Source organism: Clarias gariepinus, chromosome 26 (assembly GCF_024256425.1).
Source record: "Clarias gariepinus isolate MV-2021 ecotype Netherlands chromosome 26, CGAR_prim_01v2, whole genome shotgun sequence".
Classification (NCBI taxonomy): Eukaryota; Metazoa; Chordata; class Actinopteri; order Siluriformes; family Clariidae; genus Clarias; species Clarias gariepinus.
Window position 1 is genome coordinate 6,022,430 of NC_071125.1, and position 18,274 is coordinate 6,040,703.

The following is an 18,274-nucleotide window of genomic DNA, read 5'->3' on the forward strand; positions in this document are numbered from 1 at the left end:
CAATTCCATCCCTCTTAAGTTTATTGACACTGTTGTACAGAGGGACTTCTCAGTGCCTCAGCTTACAGTACTGTAAATACACTGAATCATATTATTTATTCCATTTCTCCATGTTGGTGGTAATTCTGCATTTGTCAATTTGATTTGAGGAATGAAGAATACACTTTTAATATAAACTAGCCTCAAGGAAGCAAACCTTAAACCACCAGCTCTGGTCTTTATTATTATTATTATTATTATTATTAACTCATTAACCAGATTTAAGATTCGCAATCTATTCCAGATGTTCACACAGATGTGACTTGCAGTGATTTTGGTGATAAGGAAATTTTTAAATCAGCACATGCCTAGAAGCTTGACATACATACAAAACAAGATAAGACGGAATTAATTCATCTGCCCCAAGACCTTGCTAAAAATGAACCATGCGACTGTATACAATATTGGAGTTCTGTTATGATCAAACTTTGCAGCGAGTCATTTTCACAGTGTCATAGCTCTCCAAATTCCTAAAACATCCTGGATATGAAAGCAAAAAAAAAATTCAGAGTAGGGAATGAGTGCAGCAATCTTCTTGTGCATATCCTTACTATACTGTACATCAGCAATACTAATCCCACCCTGTGAAGAGACCGTTTTGTCAGCTTTAAATCCTTCTAGGTATTTATTTATTACTCGTGTTTCTAAGTGCGGGACATCTAAAACTCCATTTATGTTGGTCAGGGCGATGAACATTTTTATAGATGTTTATCAGAACAGAGAGTTGGATTTAAATCATTCTTAAAAAAAAGAAAAGAAAAAAAAAAGTTCAGGCACATGAGGCTTTCTGCTCACTTCTCAGCATCATAAATACATGGTTCTTTAACAACCAAAAAAAAATTGATATGAGGCTTCCTATTTAATAAATAACATCCAAATTTGCCTTGCAGGAAATATTATTACATAGAGTATGTGTATATATTTTATAAAACTGAATTAAATACTCCACACTAACCCTTGATCCACCAAACTAACAACTAAACCCCAATAACCAATAACCTTTCTGAACCCTTTTTTCCCCCCATTGTTCTCTGGTCCGAAAAGTGTGCAGAAGTTGTTTTTATTTTATTTTATTAAATTAGCCAGCGAGGCCACTGTAGCAGCTGTAGAGGAAACAGGGAATCTTTGCTTCGCTAAGCTGGAGTGGAGATGGCGCTCTCGCTCAGACTGGGCTTCTGGAAACATGGGACCAGACACAAGTTCTTCAGGGCTGTGTCCAGTGTGACGCCGTAGTTTTGGATCTCGTACCTGTGAAATGGATTCCATAGAGTTTAACACAAAATCCAGGTCCCCACCCCCACAATCTATACAAGATATACTTCTTTACTGAATGAGAAGCATGGTTGTGGCCAAAAGTTTTGAGAATGACACAAATATTAGTTTTCACTAAGTTTGCTGCTAAACTGCTTTTAGATCTCTGTTTCAGTTGTTTCTGTGATGTACTGAAATATAGTTACAAGCACTTCGTACATTTCAAAGGCTTTTATCGACAATTACATGACATTTATGCAAAGAGTCATTATTTGCAGTGTTGGCCCTTCTTTTTCAGGACCTCTGCAATTCGACTGGGCATGCTCTCAATCAACTTCTGGGAGTTTGTCAGAATTAGTGTGTTTTTTTTTTTTTTTTTGTCCAACCGCTCTTAAGGATTGACCACAAGTTCTCAATGGAATTAAGATCTGGGACTTTCTAGGCCATGGACCCAAAATTTTAACCTTTTGGTCCCCGAGCCACTTAGTTATCACTTTTGCCTTATGGCACGGTGCTCCATCATGCTGGAAAATGCATTGTTCTTCACCAAAATGTTGTTGGATTATTGGAAGAAGTTGCTGTTGGAGGGTGATTGTGAGTGAGCCTGCTTCTCTTGGATGAGAAGCAACCCCACACATGAATGGTCTCAGGATGCTTTACTGTTGGCATGACACAGGACTGATGGTAGCGCTCACCTTTTCTTTTCCGGACAAGCCTTTTTCCAGATGCCCCGATCAATCGGAAAGAGGCTTTATCAGAGAATATGACTTTGCCCCAGTCCTCAGCAGTCCATTCACCATACTTCCTGCAGAAGATCAATCTGTCCCTGATGTTTTTTTTGGAGAGAAGTGGCTTCTTTGCTGCCCTTCTTGACACCAGGCCAAAAGTCTTCGCCTTACTGTGCGCGCAGATGCACTCACACCTGCCTGCTGCCGTTCCTGAGCAAGCTCTGCAGTGGTGGCACGGCGATCCCGCAGCTGAATCCTCTTTAGGAGACGATCCTGGCGCTTGCTGGACTTTCTTGGACGCCCTGAAGCCTTCGTAACAAGAATTGAACCTCTTTCCTTGAAGTTCTTGATGATCCTATAAAATTGTTGATTTAGGTGCAATCTTAGTAGCCACAATATTCTTGCCTGTGAAGCCATTTTTATGCAACGCAATAATGGCTGCATGCGTTTCTTTGCAGGTCACCATGGTTAACAATGGAAGAACAATGATTTTAAGCATCACCCTCCTTTTAACACGTCAAGTCTGCCATTCTAACCCAATCAGCCTGACATAATCATCTCCAGCTTTGTGCTCGTCAACATTCTCACCTGAGTTAACAAGACGATTACTAAAATGATCTCAGCAGGTCCTTTAATGACAGCAATGAAAGGCTGGAAAGGTTTTTTTGGGATTAAGTTAATTTTCATGGCAAAGAAGGACTATGCAATTCATCTGATCACTCTTCATAACATTCTGGAGTATATGCAAATTGCAATTATAAAAACTTTAATTCTCATATCTTTAATTAATAAGAACTTAATTCTCAAAACTTTTGGCCACGACTGTACATGGGATGTTGCATAATGACAGAAAAAGCGTGACTCTTTTAAGAGTCTAAAGGGAAACTTATAAATAAACACCCGATACGTTAGGCAGCTACATTGTAGCATTTGAAATCCTAATACTGAAAGCCCTTACCAGTCTTTTGCAGAGATGATGTAGTGAACGGGAGGCATCGGCTCTCCCGTTACCCTGAGACTGTTGGCCCCGATGTGGTTAAACACCAGCCAGTCTCCAACACTGAGCTCTGGGAGAAGACAGGACTCTAGGACCTGGTCCAGATCATCGTTTGTGTTGCCCCATAGACTGCTGGAGAAGAACGGCTCCGTGGCAGAGATCTCCTACAGCGAGACAACCAACAGACCGTCGTTCAATTTCCTCGTGCAGAGGACATGGGTTTATGAATCCTAACTCCTGGGTTGCTAAACATTTTTACTTATTTCAGACACAAAATGTTATGAAATTAAATGTGTTTCTTAACAAATGATTGAATCATAGTGTACGGAAAGTTGGGTATCATGTATTGGGATAGCTTGGGAATTGAAAAAGGGAAGGGAGGATCAGGCGCTTGCAAGAAAAGCTATCATTGTACACGTATATTATGAGTTTATTATTAAATGCTCTCTTTTTACTGTAAATTCAAACAAGACTAGACCATCTATGAGGTTGCATACATTTGTCAGAAAACCTGTAGTTTCCTTTCAGAATCAACATTTTCTATGAGATACTATACTACAAAATACTCCCACAAATGTGGCCCATTGATTGCAAACAAGATTTGTTAATTTGCCCACACAAAAAAGTGATTTTCCTAACATTTACGCATTTGGCAGACGACAAATTGGCCTAACAAATTTATTCAAGCCCACGTTGCAAAAATGAGTACACCCCAATTATAGTCGTAGGAGAAATGCCACACTTAAGACTACAAAATTCTAATTAACAGGCATTCAACCACGGGTAAGTCTAATGATTTATTTAAGAGGTGTCCAGCAGAAAGGTAACTATAAAAGGGCATTACTTAAAGAAAAGCCCTTCCCATTTCAGCAATGGCTCCACATCAAAGAGAAATGTCACAAAATCTGAGAAAGGAAATCATTTCTTTACACAAAAAAGGTGAGGGCTAAAAGAAGATCAACAAAGCTTTACATATCAGTTAAAATACTGTAGCAAAAGTGATCCAAAAATTTAAGTAAGATGGAAGTGCAACCATCTTACAGAGACGTTCAGGCCGTCCGCGGAAGTTAACACCTCGACAGGAGCGTCTTCTGATGAAAGTCTCTCCTAAAGCCCATGCACAAAAAAGCATGCCTAGAATTTGCTAGGGCCCATGCTGAAAAAGATGAAGACTACTGGGACTCTTTATTCTGGAGTGATGAGACAAAGATCACTCTTTTTGAAACTAATGCTTTCAAAACTGTATGGCGTCGTAAAGGTGAGGATTTAAAAAAAAGAAAAAGCATGGTGCCTACAGTGAAACATGGTGGTGGCAGTGTCCCTTAGTGGGGCTGCATGATTGCTATTGGTGTTGGGGAGATGCATTACATGGATGGTATCATAAACTCAACTGAAGGAGAAGATACTGCCATCACTCCGTGCACTTTTCCAACACGACAATGATCCAAAACACACATCTAAAGCTACTGTTGCATTTCTGAAGAAGAACAGGATAAAGGTGATTGAATGGCCAAGTATGTCTCCTGATCTGAACCCAATCAAACACCTGTGGAGAATTCTGAAGCAACAAGTTAAGCATCACTCTCCATCCAGCATCCAGGCTCTAAAAGAGGTTATTCTTGCAGAACGGAAAAATATAGATGTTGCAATATGTCGTCATTCCATGCCTAGGAGACTTGGTGCTGTCCTTAAAAATCACGGTGGTCATACAAAATACTAGATGTAGTAGTTTTTGTTGCAGGGTGTATTCTTTTTTGCTTTAACCAATTTGAGTAAAACTGGAAATTTTGTGATCCAAGTTATATTATTAACCTTAATTTCATGTTACAGAGTTAAACAAGTGTTCAGTAAAACTCAGCCTTATGAAAATTTTGAAAATTATTCTTTTGTTCATTGAGCTACTGATTAAATTCGTACTTTTTAAAGGGGGTGTACTCATTTATGCTGAGCACTGTATGCAAAAGAGGACAGAAAGCAGTTTCCTTTGAGTGCGTTATGCCACCTAGTTTGAGAATGTTTTATTGTTGTGCCAAAGTCCAAGTTTGTTACTGGGGAGACGTGTTTAAAAACCAAAAAATAAATACATAAAACATAAAAACATCCCTCGAATAAGTAATCCAATCTGAATGGGTACAGGCGCGGTACCAGAACTAAGAATGAAAATGCCTCACCTTGAGTAGAGACGGAACAGGAACAGATTCGTCCAAAAGTTTACAAGCAAAAGAGCCAAACACGCCATCGTTCAGACAGTACGTGAACTCTGGCTCAACATTTGCAGACAGTGTATCTGAGGACATACAAAAACATTAATAAAAAGAATACACATAAGTAATTCTGTTCCAGAATTAGTCTGTTCCAGACACTTGAACAATTAAAACCCAGCTGTTTTACAAAGGCAGCAGGACGGGAAATCTTGATTCCCTTTAGAAATCTTAAAAAATTTCAAGTGTGTGTGTGAAAGGAAAAACTTTGGGGGTTGTTTAACGCACTTTCCCCAGAAAGATAACTCCTGCTTATCTGTGATGCTATTAAAATGTTGGACATTAGCATTAAAACTAACCAAACAATAACTCATTCCGTCCACAAAAACCATCCACAGAACCAAATAAATCAGACATCAATACGGCATCAAAATTATTTTCCTATTCCAATATATTTACTTACTTTAAACATACGACATATATCTTCAAATAACATTTCTAACTATAAATGATCTCTAATTTATATATATATATATATATATATATATATATATATATATATATATATAAACTATTATGGTTACTGCACGGTACTTACTCGGTGTATGATGCCTGGCACCCTGAGCTGCCATTTTCTTTGAGATGATGCTCACGGCCAGTGAGAAAGCAGCAGACACGTAATAGGCTCCAGGTTCTGCGATGACGGACACAGGAGTCGAATGAGGGAAGTACGCTTCCAGCATGGGTTTCAAAGCTCTTTTCACCTGCATCAGAAGATAATTCAAACAACACAAACCTGTGATTGAGAGAAAAAAATTAATAAAAATACACAACAGTTTTTACTAGCCATTCGTATTTAAAACAACGGCCCTGCAGTTAGCTGATTTGAACAAAACTTCAGGCATGAACCTTTTTTAGTTTAAAAGATCAAAATGTTAGACTTGTATTATGTTTACTTTCCTGGAACAGAATCACTTAAATGTGTATTCTTTTTATTTATTTTTTTGGTCTGTCCTCAGATACACCGCCTGCACATGGTGAGCCAGAGTTTCACGTACTGTCTGATGATGGCATTAAAGCATTCTCAGGTATGAGAAATATTAACAAAGGAGGAGAAAAATTAACCAACAAAAAAAAACAACTTCTGTGGTGGACTTATAGCATCTTGTACCATAGCAATGTTTGGTCAGAAGGTATAGATTTTTTTTTTTTTTTTTTTTTTTTTAAGTAGTACTGGCTGTAATCCAAATCACAGTCATTTTTTTGTCTTATTAACATGTTAAGAGATTAAAAGTAAATCTGGTGAGGAAATGAATGTCTACAACTGTATTATGTAAAAGGCTACAGAATGCAACTCACTTAACTTATTAATTTATTCCTTTCATAATTGCCCAGCAGATGGCGCTGCAGCTTTGATCCAGGTTTGGATATGCTTAGTAAAAGACTCACTATCACTAAAAGATTCACTGTTGGTACTGAATAACATGTTTTAAGATCAATATCTGAAATAAGACCTCAAACCAAAGTGGTTAATAACTTTGTGTGACATATTAAGTGACGTCACATCAAGTGTGATGCTTTATTTCCAGCTTCAGGGGCTTTTTGGAGGTCTTAACATAAAACTCCCTGTTTTCTAGGCATGTCGTCTCAACAGTTTTTCTGGTGCGCCCGGGTGGCGACGGCGCAGGGTGCTTGGGTCCGCTACCATCACCTGCAACTATAATTGCTTTCATAATTGTCCAGCAGCTCTGATCCAGGTAATTGACTCGCAATGACTAACAGACTCACTATTGTTACTAAATAACATGCTTTAAGATTAATAACTGAAATAAAACCTCAAACCACTAATGAGCAGGTATGATTTATTTTTATTTTAAAACACACCTTACCTTTTCTAACTGAGTTTCGGTTCCGCCGAAGCCTCCACCAATGTCTAGGACGTTCATGGCAAAGCCAAGTTTCTCCTACATAAAAAGAAAGAAAGAAACAAACAAACAAAAAAAGGTTACATATATGAAGCAGGCTTTTAAAGCAAAAAACGTGCATTTGTATCCTTTCCACCGTGAAACGTCTGGAGGTACTGTAGACGTGCTGCTGACTTACCCCCATGTCGAACACACAGCGTGCATCTGACACAGCGTGAGCAAAGTCCTCGGGCTCAGAGCAGCAGCTGGGGACATGAAACCTGGAACAGAAAACAAACAAATCTGTTACATACTATATACAGACATGTGGCAGCAATTAGTTATACAACTCAGCATGACTCAGCATAAACGGTACGATATTACGGGGCTGAGTCAAGAATGATCCTGTAGCTGTAGAATGAATTTTTACATAATTTTTTTAACATAATCTCCATTGCTTTTCAATACACTTTGTTTATCGGTCAACAAGCTTTCGTATTTTCTCATTAAGAAATGTTTTATGATAAATGAGCTACAACCCATGAATGCACCGCTGTCTTCACTTCTTCATCGAAAGTGATTCTTCATCCTACTTTAAGGCTGCTAGGGAGGATGCTTTAATACCTCAGAACAAAGTTTCTGTACAGTGTCAACAGCGTGGGTGGAAGTGTGCGGATGTCGGACATCAGACAGACGTAATGCGCTGATAAGACAATTTTAAATATAACCGCAGCGCGAATAATTTTTGACTTAGCCTCAGCATGTGCACCGGCAGACCAACAACAACCAAAAAGCCTTATTTTTGACAAAAACTCATAAGCATGTAAAATTTCATTAATGTTTTAACGATGTTTTAAAAATGTTTCATCATTACCGGGGCTGTACTGAAAGTAATGAAAAAGGGGAAATCACTTTTTTCATTAACTGGCAGGTCATTTAAGCCATTATAATACCCCTTTGTCACAGTTGATGGTTTCCCACTGCGTGGTTTGTGATCAATGATGGATTTACCTTCTTTAAAGGCTTTCGTCCATCAGTGAATATTGCTCATCAATGGTTTTCATCTCCATAAACAGATAGACATAGACTGTCAACTGTGCCGAAGGGGGATTTCAATGCATTTTTTTGAGTTTGACAATGCATTTGCAAATGCAACACTTTTGACGGAGACTATTTCGAGTGGTCCCTTTGTGTAGAGGAAAAATTCATCTACTAACGTGCAATTTGAACAACTTATGTAAAGTCAGTTTATTTAAAAAAAAAGTTACACCCACTTTTGCTTTACTTTCAGTACAGCCCTCTTATGACTCAGCACATTTATCTGTTTAGTTAAGACTGGATTAAACTCAAATTAAAAAATTTATTTGTCGCATACACAGTCATTTACAGTACGATACGCAGTGAAATGCTTTTACAACCGCCCGTGACTGCATAAAAAAGATTATAAATAAGAAATGAATTATGGAATAAAAAAAAAAAATAAAAAAAAATTAGCTATAGAAACTATAGCTATAGAAAATAAGAACTATATATACACATATATATATATATATATATAAATAGCTGTACAAATATAGAAAATTGTTTGTTTTTGAAATTGACGGATAATTTAAATAGAAATGTCCGGGGAGTGTGCAAATATTCATGAATATGTAGATGCAATGTCCATAAACTGTCCATAAATGTCTAGGCTGTGTCCAAATGTCTATAAATATCCAAAAATCATTTGTGGCTCTATGCGCTGAATACACTTCAACATGGTTACTAATCAGTGTATGGGGACTCACTTGACACCGGTTACGTTCAGGCTGAGCTCCTTTGCGCACTCCAGCAGGTGCCTACAGTCCTTGAGCGTGCAGCCGAACGGCATGGCCGTCTCCTCATGCTCGCAGCAGCCTGCTGTGTACACCTGCATCAGCAGCCTAAAGCCATCACATAGTATTAGAGCTAAGCATGCTGGGAGTACAGCCAAACAAACTTTCTGTTTCCATACCTCAGTGATGAAGTGTTATATATCTCTATACAAAAAATGTCAAGCTATATTGCAAATAAATTCATTACTCAAGGAGCAAAAATAAAACAGTTCTTTTAATTGTATAGCTGGTAACTATGTAAAAACTAACGCTGAGGGACTTGCTCAATAATAATCATGTGACGGTTGTGTGCACCCGGAGTCTTACTTTGCATTTGGATGGGAGCGTGCGATCTTTCTCATCTCGGCCTCGTTGTCGCACACCAGCAGCCGGATGCCGAGTTTAGCAGCATATTTAATGAGCGATAGTTGCTTGCAGGCTCCACCTAGGATGACATCTTGAGCCGGGACACCGAAGCTCTTCACCAAGTCCAATTCGTGCTGTAGGGGGGAGGGAAACAAATACATATATTAGACCACACCGACTCAGAGATTTCTCACATCTGTTTATCTGGCCTTCACCATACTTTTTTTTTTTTTTTCCAAATAAACCTTAAAATTTTTAAATGTTGTTTTCTAAATGTGGAAAATGATATTTTACCTAAGGAAATTAATTATACAGTTTTAGATAAAAAGTGCCAAATTTTGGGTTTGTTTTATTACTGAATATGTCTATCCAAAACAAGCTGTTGTTTAGAAAGAATTTGTAGACAACATAAAAAATAAGATTCCAGCATATATACTTATGTTTATAATGTCTACTTAGACTAAGCAGTTACTGGAAAATCTAAAAAAATATTGGGATTTTGGGATGTTTTCCTTGATAAGATTGTTTGTGTCCATACTTTATCCCTCTAAAATATATAAAGTCAACAATCATGGAGCTAAGTGCAGCATTCTTTTTGTCAGGCTGGTGCACTAATTCGCTGAAAACCTCAGTCGAAGGCCACCATCAGTGTTCACACGTCATTATCTACCTAAGCTCAAGTCACAAAGCAGCTGTCCGACACCTATAACCTTAAGGAGATGTGGATCAATTTGGGTTTACCTTGCTGGAGCAGACAAAGCCGGTCCCCAGTGCAGCCAGGATCTCGACCACCACAGCACTGCTGTTACACTTAACGTCATAGAAAGGTCGAACCTGCTCCATGTGAGTTTTCCATCGGATCTGCTGCCAGATGATGGCTCCGATATCCGCCACGAAGAACGCACTCTTTTGTGCCTAAAGAAGAAATAAAAAGGTTGCTTTATAATAATTTGGCACTATAGAAAACACTGGACACAGTGTGGTGTGTAGGGAGTGATTGTGAGATTAAAAGTCTTCGACAGAGATAACGGTCACTTTAGTTTGATTGCACTTTATATTAGATCCATCTTGTTTGTTTGACTTTTGATAAAAAAAATAAACACTGAACATTGGTTTAAACTGTCTCTGCCTCCAGGACTCACTTGAGTTTGGTCAGAGATGTGTTTATTGATCACATCGCGAAGAGCAGTGTCTCCTTCGAGCAGCTCGACAGAACAGAGCAATTCATCTAGCATGGCCTTCATCCTCATCCACAAGCCCAGGACAGCACGGTCATAAAGCAGCGCAACGATTTAGCAAAGCCCTCACAGCTCCTGGGTCCTAGCGATATCCACTGAAAGTAAAAAAAAAATTTATAAATAAAATAAAAAAGGGAAAGAAAACACTTCAATATCATTTCTATAGCAGGCATAAAACCTTTTTTTCTTTTAAAAGAGGAAAATCAAACATACAGAAATAACATCAGCACTGATCGGAACCAAACCATTTATAAAGTGAATTGGAAAGGTCTGAGTATAAAACACTACTATACTCTATAATGCCTTCTTTATAAAGATGGACGACAATGATATTATTAGTATTACACATCAGGAAATGCATCCAACAATAGGAAAGGAATTAAAACACTATGATGTGCGCTGTGAAGAAAATAATGAACAACAAGGTATCGACATTTCCTGACACAGAGTTACATACTGTAATAATCTACTGGAGACTCCTTTCATAAACGTTGAACATTTACATTTACAGAAAGCATCACCTTATCAATGTTTTTTTTCTTGCCCATTTAGACAGAATGTACACAGTGAAACCTCCACTTACAAAACAACAGACATTTCTTCAGAATTCAGTGCCGAGAAAACCACCTCCTGTGGACCCGACATACAGCGAAGTACACTGTGTTCTAGTGACTTGTTTATTCTGTGTTTTTGTTATTAGGGCACCTGGAATCCCAGCATGCCATGCTTCAAGTACCGTATGTGTGTTTATGTTGGCTTTAGAATGAGCCTGCTTGTGTCACAGCCACCATGTGGGTAAGAGCAGTCAGTACACATTCTGATATAAACATACACAGCAGCCATTTTATCTCCTTAAAAGGGAGTGTAATCGATAACACACCAGTCAAATTTATAATAAAAGACCTATATCAACATAGTGTCCATTCACCGAAACACTCATGTGTTGAATGTAAAGTCGCACAAGTTTTAATGAAATTTAGAAGTCAAATACTTTTTGGTGTACACTATTAAAACCGCCTTTGAAGTGACCTGAAAACTAGATGTTTTTTTGTTTTTTTTAATTATCCTTGAAAATGTGACAGCTTCTCAAATAGATCCTTCGAAAGATGCGCCCCCCCGGATTAAGACCACAACAGTGGTCTCCTAATGCACAGCTTTTAACCAGGAGTCCTTTTTTTCATTTGAGTTTTCCAGAGAGGGGAAGGGGTAACCTCTTGTATATTTTTCATCCATTTCTATGGTAGGCAGCGTCAACTTTGAGGTCATACTTTGCACTAGGGCTGCACGATATCGGAAAAAAAAAAACCTGCCGCAGCAATATCCTTTTTTTCCTATTTATTCGAGCAAATCAAGGATCTAATATGTTGTGATATCAATAATAAAGGCTGCTTCTTACCCTAAAATAAACGAGCTCGTTTATAAATTTTATTTCCATTTTAACCGACTATAAAAACATGACTTCATTAAAAAATGTGAAAAAAGGAATATTACAGATATAACGCAAGACCACATGTTTTATGGTTGTTTGTGATCAATGATCAATGATCAATAATAATAATACTAATAATATTTTTAGTTCTGCATTTTTGCAACGTCATTCCCATATCCTACGAGCAGTACTTTGTGCCATGTTGCTGCACGAATTTGCGCTTCTTTAGTTTTAAGGGTTTATCCTAATTTTTGTGAAAAACAGTCTCTGTTCTTCTGCCCTGCATCGCACCTCCTGTGATGTACAGTACCTATTGCACATGCGCATATTGCGATGTCGATGCTCAAATGATGTATCGTGCAGCTCTACTGTGAACATGTCACAGATACGCGTGTGCATATACTGTATGTATGTATGTATATACAATTATTGTTTCATAGTCCATTCTCGGTGCAGGCAAGCATCGGTGAAAAACACATTCCACTTAAACCAACAAACAATGTTGTTATGTGAATCCCTGGGCTTGTCAGCGGGATGCCAGGCGGCACTGTCACTCGCATCGTATCTTGGTTCAACCAAATGGACTTACAGAGTGAGGTCGAAAGCCAGACCCCTCCTGTTATCAGCTAGGATCCCAAGGGGGCTCAGCGTTAAAGTCCAGCTGCTCACGGCACACAACCGCTCCTGCGCAGGTCTGACGAGTCACAGGCAGCTGCGAGAAAAGGAACAAATGCGTAAAGTCATGCCATGACAAAACCTTAACACAAACTAAAGGGAAAGAATTATGATTTTTAGTATGAAGAGCAAGTGCTCTACATTGGGTAGTGTTAAAATCAGGAACCAAGACAGATTAAATTTGGATGATATGGGAACTTATTACACATTTATTTATTTATTCATTTATTTTGTTTAGGAGTTTCTTAGCAGCGGCAATAATCTTTCATCAGCCTAAGGGGTAAACAAAAAAACAAACCCAAATATTGAGCATACAGTTTAAAGACTTGTCGGTCTTCTCTGAAAACCCACACCCAAATTTTTTGCTGTAACTATGCCATGATGTCACATAAACCCTTATACGAACAGGATGAGAAGGTGGTCACTGAAGGAACATTTAACGATAGGAACAAATCTGTGTGACTGCTTTTCATCTGATATTTGAGACTAATCCAATATAAGCATCATCTAGTAAGATGACTGTGCAAGCTTGTGTTGTTGCATGATGTTAGGCAGCATACAGAATAAATTTTATTAGAAGTAAAACAAACAGGAGAACATGTTAAACCCAATCCAGTATAGATCTAGAAACAACTCGCATTAATAGGTCTTGAGTTGCTGTTTTTGCTTTTAATCACTGTGGCAGAAAACACCCTGACTTCATGTGTTTTAAAAAAAAAAAAAAAAAAAAAAAAAAAGGGGGGTTAGGTTGGCGGATGCAAAGATTTTGAACGGAGAAGCAACTCCAAAAATTAAAACATATCTGCAGTAGATAATACAACATGCAATATTAAACAAATTCTCACTTAGCATACTCAACATTTAAAAAGAAACATAACCTGCTCTCTAGGAAATTTAAGGATCAGGTTTAAGGGACCACTTTAACAGAAAGAGCATTAACAATTAGCCGATCAGCATAGGCAAGTATTCAACGAATTATGTGACAGCATTAACACCATCCATACACAAGTATTCAGTTAACACTCACATCTAAAAGCAAGACGTGGCAACTCTCAATGTGGTCCTCTCAATAACTTTAACCATATCAAAAATTTTTTTTTGTTTTTTTTAGAAACCAATCATGACCTGAAATGATCTTTGAAGCGAGTCTGACTGGTTTGAGCTGACAGGCTGGCTACAAAAACTCTAATAATCCATCCAAATCATCCCTGCTATTGTTACTGCCATCTCAGAGAGTTTTCCCCTTCAATCTAATTTTGATTAATACATATTTTATCACACATTTCCCCAATTTTCTTTTTGATTCTGTAACACAGCTTCACGAAAATGACCACTGTAAAAAGCGTTATATTAATAAAATTAAATTAATAAGCACAAAGCGTAAAAACGACTCTGCTTTAAAGAAGCAGTTATGTCAGTTAGCCTGCTAGGCGTGTTGCTGCTCCTCGCCCCAAGTAGTCATGTTTGCATTAGTGATGGTGAGTTGAATTCTCATTCAAGTGTCGTGGCTTCTCAGCCAGTAGTTTTAACAAAATATTCATTTCATGAAGCTATTTTATTTGTTTCTCCCTCTAAATGCATTTGTATTTAATTTTGGCTGCCTTTAAATTAATGCATGTATGTGAGTATGTGTGCATGTAGTTTCTATCTATCTATTCATCAATATCTCCATTTGCCTCCCTATCTGTTTGAATCTATATATCAATCCATCTGTCTATTTGGATGTCTATGTATATTTAATTTTGTCTGCCTCTGAAAGTATGCATGCTTGAATATATGCACATATCTATATCTATATCTATATATATATATGGATATATAAATAAGATAAACAACATTAATATTATTGTAAACGTGTGTGTGTATATATATATATATATATATATATATATATATATATATATATATATACACAGACACACACTCACCTAAAGAATAATTAGGAACACCTGTTCAATTTCTTATTAATGCAGTTATCTAATTAACCAATCACATGGCAGTTGCTTCAATGCATTTAGGGGTGTGGTATTGGTCAAGACAATCTACTGAACTCCAAACTGAATGTCAGAATGGGAAAGAAAGGTGATGTAAGCAATTTTGAGCATGGCATGATTGTTGGTGCCAGACGGGCCAGTCTGAGTATTTTACAGGAGGCTACAATTAGCATGAGCTCACCAAAATTGGACAGTTGAAGACTGGAAAAATGTTGCCTGGTCTGATGAGTCTCGATTTCTGTTGAGACATTCAAATGGTAGAGTCAGAATTTGGCGTAAACAGAATGAGAACATGAATTCATCATGCCTTGTTACCACTGTGCAGGCTGCTGCTGGTGGTGTAATGGTGTGGGGGATGTTTTCTTGCCACACTTTAGGCCCCTTAGTGGCAATTGGGCATCGTTTACATGCCACGGGCTACTTGAGCATTGTTTCTGACCATGTCCATCCCTTTATGACCACCATGTACCCATCCTCTGATGGCTACTTCCAGCAGGATAATGCACCATGTCACAAAGCTCGAATCATTTCAAATTGGTTTCTTGAACATGACAGTGAGTTCACTGTACTAAAATGTCCCCCAAAGTCACCAGATCTCAACCCAATAGAGCATCTTTGGGATGTGGTGGATGTGCATTCCACAAATCTCCATCAACTGCAAGATGCCATCCTATCAATATGGGCCAACATTTTTAAAGAATGCTTTTAGCACCTTGTTGAATCAATGCCACGTAGAATTAAGAAAGTCCTGAAGGTGAAAGGGGGTCAAACACCATATTAGTATGGTGTTCCTAATAATCCTTTAGGTGAGTATATCTATCTGTTAGTCTGTCAAGGGCACAGCAGGGGCAGACCTCCTGAAAGTGGCAGAGTGTTAAAAAAACAACTAAAGAAGTGTATAATTTTATACAATACACTGATGAATGATGTATCAATAGTGTATGTGATTCTATTACATTGGCCAACAACTATATACAATAATGCAATAATGATTACACACAGGGTAATGCAGTTTGTACTGTGCATGCATTTCTTTTTGCACGCGCGCACCGGAAATGAAGACATCCGCCACATTTGCAATTCTGACAGGAAGAACAACGTTTAAATTTAAACCGCTTTTAGTACGTCTAGATAAATTCTAGCTAAGGATAACTAACTTACCCATTATACCTAACCAACTTTTTGCCCTATTTTAACGTTAGTTAGAATTACTAACGCTAATGTTTTTCAACAACCTCACTAAGCTAAACAGCTTAAATTACACGACACACACACCTTAAATAACATTAATATTATTGTAAATATATATATATATTTTTTTTTAAACATTTCTGGACATTATTCATATTTTTGGGAGCTCGTGCGATAAATACAGGAAGCAGGACGGTTTAACTTAGGCGCACGAGCGCTATCTGTCAGTTAGCTTAGCATACTTACCCGAGAAGAAATTCCAGTGAGAGGGTTAAACCGTCTTCGCTTTTTCGGCGGAATGTTTACAAAATGTCGGGAACACCAAATATAAAGACAGAATAACCAATTTTGGCGGCCATAGGTCGATAAACCCTATATTATCACCAGAACACGAATCACTATTGTTACGTATAAAGCTTGTCTCGAAGAGCACAAGGGGCAGGTCAAAGTAAAGCCGCCCTGAATATGACGTAACAAATAACGTTACCAAAACGTGACCAATCAGCAAGCAACGCTAAAATCTATTTGCTAAACACATCTCGTCTGTTACATATTTTGGTGAAACCTCTCTTGTCTGTTAAGCCTCTGTGTGTGCCTTTAAGCCAATCAGATGACAAGAGGCGTTGCCCAAACCTATTTCCATCGGCCAATCAAAGAACGTGTCTGTCAATGGGGCTTAAGGTGACAGGAGTAAGGGGCGTGGTCTAAGTTTACAAAAAAAAAAAAAAAAAATAACAGAAAATCTGTCTATCTAGCTATATAATAACGTAACGTTACTTTTATTTTGTTTTCATTTATAGATAGATACATACATATACATTTAGAGACAGACAAATTAAATAGATAAAGATAAAATGAGATACAGATAGAGAGATAAGCAGACAGGCAGATAGATAGATACATACATACATACATACATACATACATAGACACCTACATGCATATACATTTAGAGGTAGACAAAATAAAATATACAGAGATAAACAGATATATAGACAGTTAGATAGATAGACAGTTAGATAGATAGATACATACATACATACATACATACATACATACATGCATTCTGAAGCAGCTACAATAAAATACAGATATAAGACAATATACATAGATAGACAAATAGATAGACAGACAGACAAACAAACAGATAGATAGATAGATAGATAGATAGACAGACAGACAGACAGATACATACATACATACACATATATTTAGAAGCAGACAGAATGAAATAGATTTTTTTTAAATGCAGATAGTTACACAGATAGACAGACCCGAGTCAGACCCGACCCAGATAAATGCATAGATAGCTAGTCAGACAGACCTACCTGAAGCATAACATTTTTCACACAGTTTTCTATCTATACACACATAGAATACAGATGCACACACACACAATCTCTCTCTGTGTCTCTCACTATATATATATATTTTTTTTTACATGCACATAAGTAGAACAAAGGGAAACAGATTCAGAGATAAGTAGACAGACAGATAGATAAAAAGACTGATAAATAAATACATTCATACATACATACATCATACATGCATCCATACATATATATATAGGTAGATAGACCTACCTGAAGCATAAAATCTTTCACACATGCATGCTTTTCATTTTCTGTATTTGTTTTCTTGCACTGTCAGCTGTAGGACTCTAGTCATGTGGTCGAACTCAGTCTGCAAGGTCTTCAGCACATCTCTCAGTTGGAGCCTCTGTGTCCAGCGTATGAGCAAAACAGATGCTGCTCCTTTATTTGAGAGCTGCTCTGAGGGAGGAGTGATGACCGCTCACATCAAGGGTCTCATAAAGAGAAAGAAAGAAAAAAAAAACAACCAGAGGAAATGAATGTGAGGCTTCTGTGTCCTGGTGATTTAATGATTTTATGACAAATCTACTAATATTATGATCAACTTTACATTCGGTGTTGAAAGTTTTCCTATGAAAGTCACTCTTTTTTTGGTTTAACCATTGTTATAGTTATTTTTACTTTACAGTATACAAAAATTGTATGCAAAATTATAAATATGGGGATAATTGTTAGTATGAAGTGTTAGTATAGTATTGTATGGTGTAGTATAGTATAGTACAGTAGGTTGAAAAATTCACATTATCATTATACTCAGTTTATTCAGTGTATATGAATAATAATATGAAATAAGAAACATATATACGGTATTTATTTTTATTTATGTTTACTGACAAACTCATCTTTGATATTTTTAGATACACAGTAATGTTATAAGGACATGTTTATCTCCTGGTATTCATTGATGTTCTTGTGAAGTACGACTTGTGATTTGGCAATTTGAGTTTAATATGGTTGGCCAAAAAAAAAAAAAAAAAATAAAATATATATATATATATATATATATATAATAAACTTATTGTGTACTCACCCCAA

General features: G+C 37.3%; 1 protein-coding gene across 4 annotated transcripts; it reads right to left on the reverse strand.

Annotated features, from left to right (window-relative positions):
* Window positions 1-233: 233 nt before the first annotated feature.
* Window positions 234-17,596, reverse strand: azin1a (antizyme inhibitor 1a). 4 transcript variants are annotated; one of them, XM_053487853.1, is made up of 13 exons: window positions 17,450-17,589; window positions 14,857-14,913; window positions 12,596-12,718; window positions 10,482-10,672; window positions 10,081-10,254; window positions 9,301-9,473; window positions 8,908-9,042; window positions 7,320-7,401; window positions 7,106-7,180; window positions 5,815-5,980; window positions 5,187-5,302; window positions 2,977-3,179; window positions 234-1,287 (listed from the first exon to the last, which is right to left on the reverse strand). In XM_053487853.1, the coding sequence occupies exons 4-13, from the start codon at window positions 10,587-10,589 to the stop codon at window positions 1,173-1,175; spliced, it is 1,347 nt and encodes a 448-aa protein (XP_053343828.1). In that variant the 5' UTR covers window positions 10,590-10,672; window positions 12,596-12,718; window positions 14,857-14,913; window positions 17,450-17,589; the 3' UTR covers window positions 234-1,172. The 4 variants fall into 4 exon arrangements, with proteins under 4 accessions (XP_053343828.1, XP_053343827.1, XP_053343829.1 ...); XM_053487852.1 differs by lacking the exon at window positions 17,450-17,589 and adding an exon at window positions 16,113-16,378; XM_053487854.1 differs by lacking the exon at window positions 14,857-14,913 and having other exon boundaries at window positions 17,450-17,596.
* Window positions 17,597-18,274: the final 678 nt, after the last annotated feature.

What these genes read in the sequence shown, in the direction of transcription:
- azin1a (XM_053487854.1), bottom strand. Translation starts at nt 10,589, where the DNA reads ATGAGGATGAAGGCCATGCTAGATGAATTGCTCTGTTCTGTCGAGCTG. An exon ending in TGCCAGGCATCATACACCGA is followed by an intron (nt 5,303 to 5,814) that starts GTAAGTACCGTG and finishes GTATGTCCTCAG; the next exon opens with ATACACTGTCTGCAAATGTT. An exon ending in ATCATCTCTGCAAAAGACTG is followed by an intron (nt 1,288 to 2,976) that starts GTAAGGGCTTTC and finishes TCCATTTCACAG; the next exon opens with GTACGAGATCCAAAACTACG.